General features: G+C 34.2%; 2 protein-coding genes across 4 annotated transcripts; one reads left to right on the top strand and one right to left on the bottom strand.

The window, feature by feature from the left end:
- The first annotated feature begins 2,280 nt into the window (after positions 1-2,280).
- LOC128166970 (glutathione S-transferase 1-1-like) lies at positions 2,281-4,189 on the top strand. Of its 3 annotated transcripts, XM_052832451.1 has the most exons (6): positions 2,311-2,428; positions 2,687-2,720; positions 2,948-3,127; positions 3,430-3,488; positions 3,593-3,737; positions 3,894-4,189. In XM_052832451.1, exons 3-6 carry the CDS (start codon positions 2,948-2,950, stop codon positions 4,179-4,181), a joined length of 672 nt encoding a protein of 223 aa, XP_052688411.1. In that variant the 5' UTR covers positions 2,311-2,428; positions 2,687-2,720; the 3' UTR covers positions 4,182-4,189. The 3 variants fall into 3 exon arrangements, with proteins under 3 accessions (XP_052688412.1, XP_052688411.1, XP_052688410.1); XM_052832452.1 differs by lacking the exon at positions 2,687-2,720 and having other exon boundaries at positions 2,281-2,428; XM_052832450.1 differs by lacking the exon at positions 2,311-2,428 and having other exon boundaries at positions 2,458-2,720.
- Positions 4,190-5,250: 1,061 nt separating this feature from the next.
- Positions 5,251-10,791, bottom strand: LOC128166969 (STAM-binding protein-like). The gene is made up of 10 exons (XM_052832448.1): positions 10,705-10,791; positions 10,143-10,373; positions 9,474-9,549; positions 8,877-8,969; positions 8,354-8,757; positions 8,013-8,187; positions 7,589-7,726; positions 7,010-7,122; positions 6,609-6,711; positions 5,251-6,389 (listed from the first exon to the last, which is right to left on the bottom strand). The coding sequence occupies exons 2-10, from the start codon at positions 10,364-10,366 to the stop codon at positions 6,324-6,326; spliced, it is 1,392 nt and encodes a 463-aa protein (XP_052688408.1). The 5' UTR covers positions 10,367-10,373; positions 10,705-10,791; the 3' UTR covers positions 5,251-6,323.
- Positions 10,792-12,234: the final 1,443 nt, after the last annotated feature.

The raw sequence follows: 12,234 nt of genomic DNA on the forward strand, positions 1-12,234 counted from the left end.
AAAAATATCAATATTTCTGGATTTTATTTACCCATCACCAAAACACATATCATTTGAGTTTTATTTACATCAGTTAATTCAAATATGTGACTCTTGTAAGTCAAAGTGTTTAAAAGAAAATTGCCTTTTCACAATAAACAGAGACTTAAAGTTAAAATTATTGATTTTGAAAAATGAAAGAATTTTTTCTTGGCCGTGTTCAAAAGATTTCATTTAAAATTGATTTAAAATTTACAGTTGTATATAATATTTAATTTGGGGCCAGGAAAAAAACTATTATCTGCATGCACATTGACTCAGTGATTCTAACCCGGCTATAGGTATATAGCTGCATGTGTTGCCCCCCCCCCCCCCCCCCCTTTTCTTGTAAAGTCAGACCTTACCATTAGGCACATAGCATCATAGAGGATTTAGCCCCCCTAAATTTACCTTGAAAGATTGAGAAGTTGGAAGTAATAGGGATACTAGCCCCCCCCCCCGGATGATTTTTTTTTTGGGGGGGGGGAGGGGGTTTGGGTAGGTAAATTTATCTTAAATTGAAATTATAGGTATATTCCCCCCCCCCCCCCCCCCCCCGGATTAGGATTTTCATGATTTTGGGAATTAGGTTTTTCCTCAATATTTCTGAGGATTAGTCTAGTCCCCCACTTTCAATTTGCTTCCGACGCCAGTGTAACTTGAGTGGAACAAACAATTAAGACATATTTTAACATGTTTAAACATCAAATAAGTGTGGTTTTAATGAAATACGTATATGGAACATTAAAACCTACCTTTTGAATTTCTCCTTATGCAATTGTCGAGGGCGCATATCATACTGAGAAAAAGTTGAAGGGGGGGGGGGGGGCTGGTAAGAGAACAAAAAACACGCTAAACAAAAGGACCGTAATTTTCATTGATAATTCAGTCCAATTAGCACAATCATTTAATTAATATTAAAAAGAGTAAATAAGTTTTATCTCTGCATAAAAAATAATTGAGTTCATGGAGCCAACTTGAGCATTGAAGAATGAGAGATCGTCAAAAATTTATGACCATTTAAAAAAAAAATATATTGTAATTAGTGGAAAACGGAATTTCAAATAGGTTATGCTTATGTGCTGTTTAGTAACCAAAAAAACCACAAACATCAGTCAACAATCCAGCATCCCCCCTTCCAGGTGCATGGGACATACATTACCCCAGCCCCTAACCCCCAAGTATAGACTCCCTAGAAGGTCTTATTCAGTTTTTCTCATTTAATTATCATTTTATGACATACCGGTACTTCTAATTTATCATATGCCTTCACTCTGTAAAATTACGCAAAACAACATATTCAAAAAATCCATACCCATATAATATCTGTATATATCAATACGTGCCTTGCATTGGCTTACTTCTAACTATCAGGCACGTAGCATCAGGGAGGGGTCAGCCCCCCCCCCCCACCTTTTTATCACAGCAAACATCATGCATTTTTTAAATTTACATATAAAAAAATGAAGTATGACGAAGTTGCCAAACCCCACCACTGTTTTGGAGTATGTAAAGAGTGATGTTGAAGATGGAAGTTATAGCCCCCCACGATTTTGGGAAGAAGTTGTCTTTTTTTGTGGACGAGCTAGACTATAATTGGAATTATTTTTTTTTTTTGCTTGTCAAGATTTCTGATGTAGGTCTAGCCCCCCCCCCCCCCCATCGTAATTTGCTTCCTTATATACATTGAAGCATAGAAGTTGACAAATTTAATGTATCTCTCAGGGAATATTATAAAACAGCAAGAATATAGTACATGTAATTTTTTTCTTTTATAGCTTGTTTAGTTTTAATTACATTTATGAATACCAGTTAATAATTAATAATCAGATCTACCTAAAATTTTGATATATGATTTGTTTAGCTATAAAATATTATTTAGTAAAGAAAAAAACATGCATTTTACACAACATATGCTTCTAAAGGAGAACAATTAATACATGCAGTATAAAAATGACCCAGACCATCGAGACTCCTTTTTTAAATATTCATTTTTTGTTTATTGTAAAAACAAATTGGTACCACGATACAATGATATGTGTTCTGTGAATGAAAAAAATTAAATTAACATGATTATTACAGATCATTACTATCACTGCATGTCCATTTTTTAATTATGTTTGTTAAGAGTTGCTTCCCATTGTTGAATTCCACCTTGATAGAATCTCTAAGAGAACGAGAGGTATATTTGAATACATGCATATGAAATTTAAATCAACCAAAGAGGTCACTAATTTGTTATCATATTTTTACAGTCATTGGGGTTTAAAGACAATGAACTTGCAGATAATGGGGAACCATCCAGGTGTTAAGATGGTGGTCCTTTAATAGATCTGGGTGATATCTATACAAAGATCAGATCTCTGGCCGCCAGTCCATAGAGACATGTTTACCTTTACACCATACACAGGTAATATATACATGTGTTTGTCTTTTAGAATAATCAAACGTGTAATTAAGATTTAAATACTTTTTTCTAAGAGTCAAATTACTGGGCATATAATTGTAAAGACAATAGAAATGTTATTGCGAAGTAAAAGGGAAATTGACTGTCAATGGTCCGTTACTTTTCTCCTGCCAACTGCCTTCACACCCAAAACACAGGACTGAAATGTTATAATTCAGAACTTGTAACTGAATTTCCAATGTTGGTGTGTCTGTGTTTTAGGGAAAAACCTGAGGAGATTATTGTCCGACCACTGGTAAGTAATTTGCCACACCCAGTTTTACATTAAGATACCATGATAGTAGGTAGAATGTGTAAATATATGTCTTAAACAGACATGCCGCTCCTTGAATTCTCTGTATGTCGGCTGTGTGTTCAAACTGTAAAGAATTTATAAATTTTACATTAAAGTTAATAGCTTTAGGTAGTTAGTATGTAAAAGAAAACAAATGAACATGCATATTTACATCCTGTTAATGTTAGATGGGAAATGGGGCCAGCAGCTCTGGAGTGAAGAGAAAGCGGGTGCCCACACTGTACATCTATGGTCTTAGTGCCCCGGCCCGGGCAGCCTGGATGACGGCCAAGGCTGCAGAGATTCCTGTCCGCCTCAAGTATATTGACCTGTTCAAGGGAGAGCACAAGACACCGGAATTTGCAAAGGTATTGAGTTACAGATTGCTGGCATTCTGTAAAATTATAAATCCACACCGTATATAGATTCCATTTTTATATAAATGTACACTGCAATAATGGTGAAGAAGAAATATATAATAAAGATAAAGCATCAGGATAGCAGGAAAATGTCTCAAAAGCTTTTGCAAACATGTTTCACACCTAAAATTTTGAACTTGAACATTTTTATTTTAGTACACACACAGAGCATGAAATTATTCATGTCACACTTTTTGATACAATGTATAATAACTCAAATAGCCGCACTGAAATTTTATTGATACTTGCAGATCAATCCCGATATGACAGTGCCAACATTGGTAGATGGAGATTTCACACTGTGGGAAAGGTTAGTGGAACTTCCTCAACTAATAATATTTACAATGTTACAATGTACCTTTGGCGTTTTTTTCTTGGAACAGTGTTTACTTAAATTAACATTTATGTTGACAGCCGTCCTATCATGCAATATATGGTCAGCAAATGGGGAGGAAAACATTCCTATCTATACCCAACAGATCTCCAGAAAAGAGCCATTTGTGATCGTCTCATGAACTTTGATCTCGGCTCTGTGTACAAAACAGTTACAGAGTTCACGGTAAAAATATAATTAATTTATGTTATAAATACTCAGCCAACCCTGAAAATTTGCTGTTAAAAAAACTTTGTTATCCACCCATTTTCAAAAACATAATTGATGTCCGATGAACAGAAGTCAAATATCGATAATCAAATACTTCTGTGGATTTTACAGTATCCCCAGCTCTTTCAAGGGAAGCCCCCTGATCCTGATAAAGAGGCTGCGATGAAGAAAGCATTTGAATACCTCAACCGAAACCTAGATGGTGGCCAACGATACATGACCGGTGACGACCTCACAATTGTGGACATCTCCATGGCAACAAACATATCATTGACTGAGATTAAAGGTTACATGATGGATAAGTGGCCAGACCTGGCAATGTGGTACCGCCGTATGAAGGCTCTTCCATATTGGGCAGAATGTAATAAGGGGCTGTATGAATGGAAGACTCCCCAGTGATGAAAACAAAAAAATGAATACTTTATTTATATAACGTTTTATTTACATGTAATTCATTGATATATGTACATTTTATTACAAATAAAATACTGCATGAATACGTGCATTCAATGCCTAAATTTTGCAGACAACAGAATACCAGTACATGTATTTACTGTAACTAAAACAATAAGTATAGGGCAAGCAGTAACTAGTTTGTTTGTTTCATATAAACATTACATACAATTTAAATGTAAAAGTAGGTATTTTTTTATACCTAACTGAAGATCCATGGTATTACATACAGATTCATGGTACACGTACTATGTGAAAAAGTAAAATAAGGTACATGTATCCCATTCAGTAGTAGATCCCTAGTATTTACAAGTAAAAGTAGATCACAGACATATGTATGTAATCATTTTCAAAGATATTGGAGGTAATGGTGGATCCAATTAATCTCAGGTAGTTATGACTTCAAGACAATGATCTATGTGTTTTGTAATAGGTACTGGTATGTTCAATTCCAAATCAATGTCTGTAACGAAGTTCGTAAATTACAATACCAATAAATACACATAGTACATGTATGCAGGGTTGTCTCTAAGACCCGGGAGACGGGGAATTCCCCCACCTATAATGTCTTAATTACCCGGCTATTATTGCATTTCAAACACAATGTAGCTATAAGGAAACCCCCCAAACCCCCTGCTACTTTTTCATTTCCTCCTTCTACTTCAATTTTTAGAGACAACCCTGTGTATGTGTATATATATACATGTATTTGATATAACAGGTAGTTGAAGAACACCATTCACTATATGGATTCACTGAATGTAAAAACTTAAATCTAAAAGTTGTACCTAACAAAATATAAAGCTATCTAGTTTATATTCCAGATTTGATTCAAACTTGAAATTCTTACTCATTTCTACTAGGCATGCTCTAAATATGATAATAAAGTATACATACCTGTATATTACAAAAATCATATTGTAATATCAATAGACATGATAAAAATGCCCTTTCCATCAAACTGTCTTTGCTTTTGTGATGAACATGTTACAGTAATGCTTCTCTTATTTGTAAAAAAAAAATAATAAAAAAAAGAAAAAAAAAAAAAAAGAAAATAAATGTGGTAAACGATCTACTCCATCACTAAAAAACAAAGAACATCCCAAATACAATAGAATACATTCAGAAGGCTTTAAATCAATTGACATAAATTCCATTCTTTTACATCTTATTAGCACATGTACTTGTACATGAAACTTGTATAGAAATAAGATAAATCACAGCCTACAAAAGCCTGAAATACAGAGTAACAAGTAGACAGTCAATGAGCCACTTTGTTCACTGATGACAGTAAATAGTTTTCACTTCTTCAAGGTCAAAGCAAAATACTGGTAGTGCTAATGTCTTGCATTTGAAACAATAATTTTTCCAACATTCCTTGCAGATTTCACCACAATATGAAAATTTAATTTTACTGTTCTGAATTCAGTTAGATTTGATCCATATGTTTCTACCTTTTGTACATGCAACAGACTATAGAAAAGATCTTTTAATGGTAGTCATACTTAATTTTTGTAAACTGTCCAGTAAACTGATGGGAAAATCACCATCGTCTTGACTGCTTTTCTGGATACCATGTATTAACATTTTGAAGTCTGAGATTACAAAACTGATTATATGAAGAGTATGCTACAGTCATGTTCACAGCTGAATTTGTTCTGTAACTTAATATGCACGAACATAGACAGACAGACAGACAGACAGCTTGACACTTGTGTTACAAAATCTCTACAGTAATCCTGCATTGATTTATGAAATGATTCACGTTCCTGTAACCGGTAATCTAATATCTGGTCTTGCCCTATCTCACATGACTGCAATTGATGGGGCTCTTTAGTTCAGAAGGTGAGAATATTAATAACATTGGCAACAAAGACAAACTGATAGACAGGACAATAATCAGACTGCCAGTTTCAATAACATGTAAACACTTTTATAAAATAAACACAGAAAGTATTGGTTTATATAAATTAAATGTTTAAAGGCTAGACTTAACAAAGCACAAGGTTCAATACACTTGCAGTGGCATCAGTTGAAATAATGAGGATTTTGTCTCCATACACAATCCTGTGGGTAAGGTCGGTGACATCACTTTTGTCTCAAGTCCACCATTTCAATTCTTTCTGTATCTACTACACTGACATGTGCACAATTCTGAAAGCATTGAATTAATGTCATTAGCTTATAAATGAATGTATTAGCCCAGCAGATATTACTTTAAGTGAACCTGAAATAAAGCATCAATCCCATAATAAAGAGATTGTTTTTATGCAAACAGTAGACTTTAAAATGTTTACCCAATCAAACATATGAAAAATGGAATATAAAAATGCAAATAACTTTGTGATAAGAGCTTGTCTTTCATGGACTTACATCAAATAAAGGTGGCGTCTTAGTGTGTTGGTGAAATCCCCTTTCTCTACATTGACCAATCTCTGGAAGGCCCCGGTCGGAAGTCAGAGTAAATATTCCAGTCCTGTCAAAATCATTCACTGTGATACAAGAAACTTTTGTTTGGTGGTAAATACTTCATACACCAATAATGCAGCTCCCATGTGGCTGACACATATGTCATATTGTTAATAGTTACAAAATATCTGGGTAAATTTGAGATTTCATTACCTCTGTAATATTATGAGCTGGACACATTGTAGGTTCCAATTTTCAAAATAACATTTTATCAAGACTATGACCCAACCTCAAGTCATAGATAAACTCTTGGATTTTACACTAAAAGGCTGATTCCTAGAATAATATTTTATATTCACACTTACTCTTGATACTTTGGTGCACACACAATAGCAATAGCCTCTGGAAGCATGGCCTGGTAGCCATATTGATTGTGCATGTCAACACTGGACAGAAAAGCTGTCTGGCTTGGATGTGTCTATAGATTCAAAACATAAATAATCAAGGACTCGGACAAATCTATCATACAATAAACAAACTTTTACTTGCAACAACATAATACATGTACTGTGGAATCATTTAAATTGGTGGGGGCCAATTTTCGTGGATTGTTGGCATTTTGCTTATTCATGGGGATGTAATTTCATGGATGTGCAGGTTTTCAGTTTAAGTAAGAAAACTTCCTCTTACAAAACTTGTTTTCATGGAGGATGTAAATACGTGGGGGAGGGCTACCCACGAAAACCACGAAAATTGAGCCACCACGAATTCTAATGATTCCACAGTATTAAAATTTAGAGGCCATATACAGGTTTACTGAGACTAAAATCAATTTGAAGTTTATCACAGAACTGATAACCTAACACTACTACATAGGACAAGTTCCTTGCATGCGAAGTGATTTACAATATTTTCAGAGCATACAGAATCCAGGGAGCACTTACATGGATCCATCCGAGCGTGATAAGATCACGGGGGTCCTGGTACATAAACAGGTCCTCCTCATCCTCCGCCACACAGGTGTCTGTGGTCCCTGACTGCTTAGGAACCAGCACATGTGTGATGTGAAAACTGTCATGTACCTACACACACAGATAGCATTGATCTATAATAATATTTACACATTGGAACTCTTTTGAAGATTTACATTCCTGACACACACTTTGGACAGACTCTGACCAGGATGACAGTATAAATTTTAAGTTTAGCCTTAAAATACATAGCAAGATCAAACTACAAGTGCTAATGTGAAGGTTTTGATGTAAATCTGTCTAAGTACAAGCAAGTTTCATCACGCATACATAAATAATCTTTATCGTCAATAAACAATCTTAAACGTCAGAATCTGCACTCTGTTTAGTTACGTACCATCTTGCCAGCAAGAATACCACATGTTTCAATGTTTCTCAGAGTGTTGTGTTCAGCGAGGACCATGAACTTCCTCATCAAATCAGAGGGTACTATCACCTGACGCAGGCCTGAGAACCCCGTGCTGGTGAAATGGTCAGGTTTAGTGCTTCTGTCAAAATTGGGGGCACCATTGCTAAATAAAACATTCAAAATTCAAAGTTGAGAGATCAAAATCATTCATCTATGGTAGGTGCAATTTTTGCCGATTTATCATACAGAGCTATAAGTTTTTTATGTCTTTACTATGGCACAAATCAAAAGAAGAAAAAATTCAAGGAAAAATTTTGTCCATAGCTTACACTGATGGGGTGGAGTAATCAGAAATGACTAGATTTTTCTTTAGTTCTCTATCAGGAATACTGGGATACTGAGAATCCTTCATCAAATTTTTCTCCACTGGTTTTTCTCCCAGATCATTGTGTATATATGTTAGATTCCCAGCCGTCGCAGATGGACGCTGGTTGTTTAAGCCTGCCAAGTTCTCTCCTTTAACAGTGTTCTCATTGCTCTCGCTGTCTTGGTCAATATTTTTCAGTAACTCTTTCTCTTTCAGTTCTTTTAATTTGCGCTCCTGCTCATCCAACCATCTTGCTTCTGCTTCACTGCGAGCCTCTAGATTCCTGGCTTCCTCCTCTTGCTGTCTCGCCTCCTCTTCTTTCCTCTGTCTTTCTTGTTCTCTCTCTAATTCTTCTTGTTTCAGTCTCTACAAAATAAAAGAGATGATTATCAATTGTGAAACCCAATGGAGAAAAATTCAAACCATGGTCTAATATTCAATAGCCTGTGTTAGTTTCATTTGATAAAACAATGTCTCCACTTTACCTCTTCCTCTTGTCTTTTCTTTTCTATTTCTGTGTATTTCTTCTTTAATATAGTTTTCAATTCTTCTGCGATTGGAAATACAAGCTTTACTTTCTGAAAATTGAAATTTCATTTTGTTACATCCATTATTATGCAGACAACATTTTATTATTCTGAAGGAAAATCTGTAACTTATAAATGATTCACTCAAACTAGAAGTACTGACCATAGAATGTTTGTTTTAATTTGAACTATAGACATAAAGTAATGACATTACAACAGTTCATCCCAAAAATAAAAGAAGAACAATTTTATAACTTGTATGTTGTTATTCAAGGAGCATATTTTTGTTAATTAATTGTCGAAAATAAAGAGTCACAAGAACTAGTTTTCTTGAATAAATTATCAAAGTATGAACCTTCGTCAATATTCCTAATGTAGTTTATAGATCATATTACGAAAACAAGAAAACATTACATGTACTATATCACCTCTTTGCAGCAAACTCTTAATCTCAACTTCATCATTGGCATTTTCTTTCACAAAAATTATTCTTTGAATTTCCTTAGAATAGAATTTAACAAAGCATTGGCAGACTGGAGTGTGTTGAGGACTCACCTTTTTAATTCCTGTAACATCATTAACAGGAGCTGATTTGTAGTCTGGGTGTTTTGGCAATTTTTCAACAAACAGTCTATAACATTTCAAATAGAAAAATACTTGCTTTAAATACCTGGGGACTGATATCACTGTGAATAGCATAATTTATTATATGAATTAAGATTTTTAAAGATTCCTCTCACATTTTGAACTTTGTACCCCAATTGTAATAAATTTTGTTTAACCATTTAATTAAAAAGGTCAATTATAATTAAGTATAGAATTATGCCCATGGTTTCAAATTTTGCCCTCTATATTATCTTTTCAATTGGATCCTTTAACAGTAAGCAATATTCAATTTTTCAATTCAATTCAATAACAACATTGAACATTATTTGATTTTTTTCTGTTTTTTTTTTATTAATATAATTAATCCGCACTTGGTATATCAAATTGCTTTAAAATAAAATTCATGGTATATTTTCAACAACAACAAAATTTATGAATATGCATGGTCTTTGTTGTAATAATTTTCTTGGTATGTGGATATGCCAATAAATATCAATTGACAGTAACTGTTTGATTTAAAATTCTATTCTTAAAAAAATCCATTTTAGGAACACTTAATGTCATTATAAATTCAGAATTATCTAAAGTGTTCCTTTTACCGGTACATCAATAACTTACGATATAAATTTGGTGTAAAGAATAAATGCTTGTTCATAATTCTTCTCATCCTGGTAGACCTTTGCCATTCGCAGCATTTCATGGCCTGATCTAAGGTACCTCCTGGGTGGGATCTGTGGATCTATCTCGACTTTACATGCATAATTACACAGCTCCCGTACCCTGGCCCCGGGGTCCCGGATGTGAGAGGTCAAGGAAACATCTCTAATGGCAGTCTGAGCCATTATACATCTGTTGAACAGGAAAAAAGTTAAATCTTTTTCAAGAAATTGTCTTCCTTGACTGCTAATGCAAACTATCAACCTGTATTGAAACAATTATATTTAGAGTGCTGGAACATTAAAATCTAAAACCAATGAATATCTCCAACTGAATAGTTTGATTTAATCATTTTTTACTGCAAAGTAATTTTAATGGAAAATAGCTATGACAAGTGATGACTAAGATTGAAGTGATTCTATTATTATGTCATTTCATAGAAAAGCAATTCCCTTGGTCATATTACACATAAAACAATAAAGAGTAGTTATATATACAATGAAAATAAATTTGTATCTCGCACCAGTGGGAATTTGGCAATAAAATAATTGTCATCTGCAAATTTTTCTTTCTACACTTTGTTTACATCTTTTGCGTGATGCACTATTACCATTTGGGTAATTCGTACGTAGAAGGTTTCGCGCGGAGAGAGAGAGAGAGAGAGAGAGAGAGAGAGAGAGAGAGAGAGAGAGAGAACCGGTCAGAGGGAGATGTGCATTTTATCTTAATATGAAATACATTTAAAACGCAGTATTAAAGAAACAAAATTGCTTTTAAAAGCAATAAATATAGAATATAATTGTATTGATATAAGTTTGCTATATGCTTTGATCAGTGTTTCCTGAGTAAAAAATTATTTGCAAAGCAAACATTTATTTGCAAAACACAAAATTATATGCAACAACATGCTAAAATATAGCGGAAAATCAGTTTCATTTGTGTCATTCATATTTGCATATTAAAGAATAATCTGATAATTGAATCCAACTAAACACTTTGATCGGACATAACTTGACATGATCTTAATTAATCCGGCAATCTCTATGCTAGCGCTATGATTGTTATACACATGTGACCTTTCATATTTGTACTTGGCAAGTTTTTGGTCGTTATCTGAATACTAATTACCCTGTATAAATTTGTAAATAGTCCAGGCACGTAGCATCAGGGCCTGCCCCCCCCCCCCCCCCCACTTTTTCTCACAGCAACTAATTTTTTAAAAATTTACATATAAAAAAGTGAATTATCATAGAGTTGCCCCCCCCCCCCCCCACTTTTTTGGAGGATGTAAAAAATTTATATGAAAATAAGGAAATTAGAATTGATATTGAAGTTATATACTATGCCAGCCCCCCCCCCCCCCCCCCCCCGGATTAGAATTTTGAAGATTTTGGGAAAGTCTAAATTTCCTTTTTTTTTTTTTTTTTTGCTTGTCAAGAATTTTTGGATGAGTCTGGCCCCCCACTTTCAAAAACGATGCTACGTGCCTGAATACCTCATGTTTCAAACGATATGAAAAATTTCCAAGATTTTTCCTTTGAAACGCCCCTCTATAGCTTATCAGGTTTCAATATACATGGCAAAACATTATGATGTCTACGGGTATTTTGTATTGCAATTGACCTGGATGATAAAGGTTGAAAAATTAAGCGAGGTATTCCGAATGACCTCCCAATGGAGAAAAGATGTCACTGAACATTCCCCATTTCAAATCTCCGTAAAAAATCAATTTTCATTCCTGTGAATTTTTCAGAGTAATATATAAATGATATTGTGTAAGTAGAATTATCGTGGATATTTTCCCTTTCATCTATTGATTAGTGCCGGTCTAATTATTCAATACTTTTTTTTTTTAAATGAATTTCTTTTTCATGGCCTAACCATGATTGCACTGGGAAAAAAAGATATTAAAACTCTTCTCTATAGAAAAAAAATGTTGGAGTGCACACTTCAATTTGAACATTACATTTGCAACATACCGGCATATAAAAATAATTTACCATGCAGCGAACATGAATTTTGTGTGTCGAAAATTTGTCAGCCCCCCCCCCCC

The sequence above is a fragment of the Crassostrea angulata genome, chromosome 10, assembly GCF_025612915.1.
Source record: "Crassostrea angulata isolate pt1a10 chromosome 10, ASM2561291v2, whole genome shotgun sequence".
Taxonomy (NCBI): Eukaryota; Metazoa; Mollusca; class Bivalvia; order Ostreida; family Ostreidae; genus Magallana; species Magallana angulata.

Bases quoted from the DNA above. Each gene is read 5' to 3' on its own strand.
- LOC128166970 (XM_052832450.1), top strand. From the start codon at position 2,574: ATGGTCCGTTACTTTTCTCCTGCCAACTGCCTTCACACCCAAAACACA. The intron at 3,489-3,592 runs GTTAGTGGAACT...TTATGTTGACAG, and splicing joins GATTTCACACTGTGGGAAAG to CCGTCCTATCATGCAATATA. The intron at 3,738-3,893 runs GTAAAAATATAA...TGGATTTTACAG, and splicing joins AAACAGTTACAGAGTTCACG to TATCCCCAGCTCTTTCAAGG.
- LOC128166969 (XM_052832448.1), bottom strand. From the start codon at position 10,366: ATGGCTCAGACTGCCATTAGAGATGTTTCCTTGACCTCTCACATCCGG. The intron at 7,727-8,012 runs GTACGTAACTAA...CTGTGTGTGTAG, and splicing joins GTATTCTTGCTGGCAAGATG to GTACATGACAGTTTTCACAT. The intron at 6,712-7,009 runs GTAAGTGTGAAT...TGATTTTGACAG, and splicing joins TGTGCACCAAAGTATCAAGA to GACTGGAATATTTACTCTGA.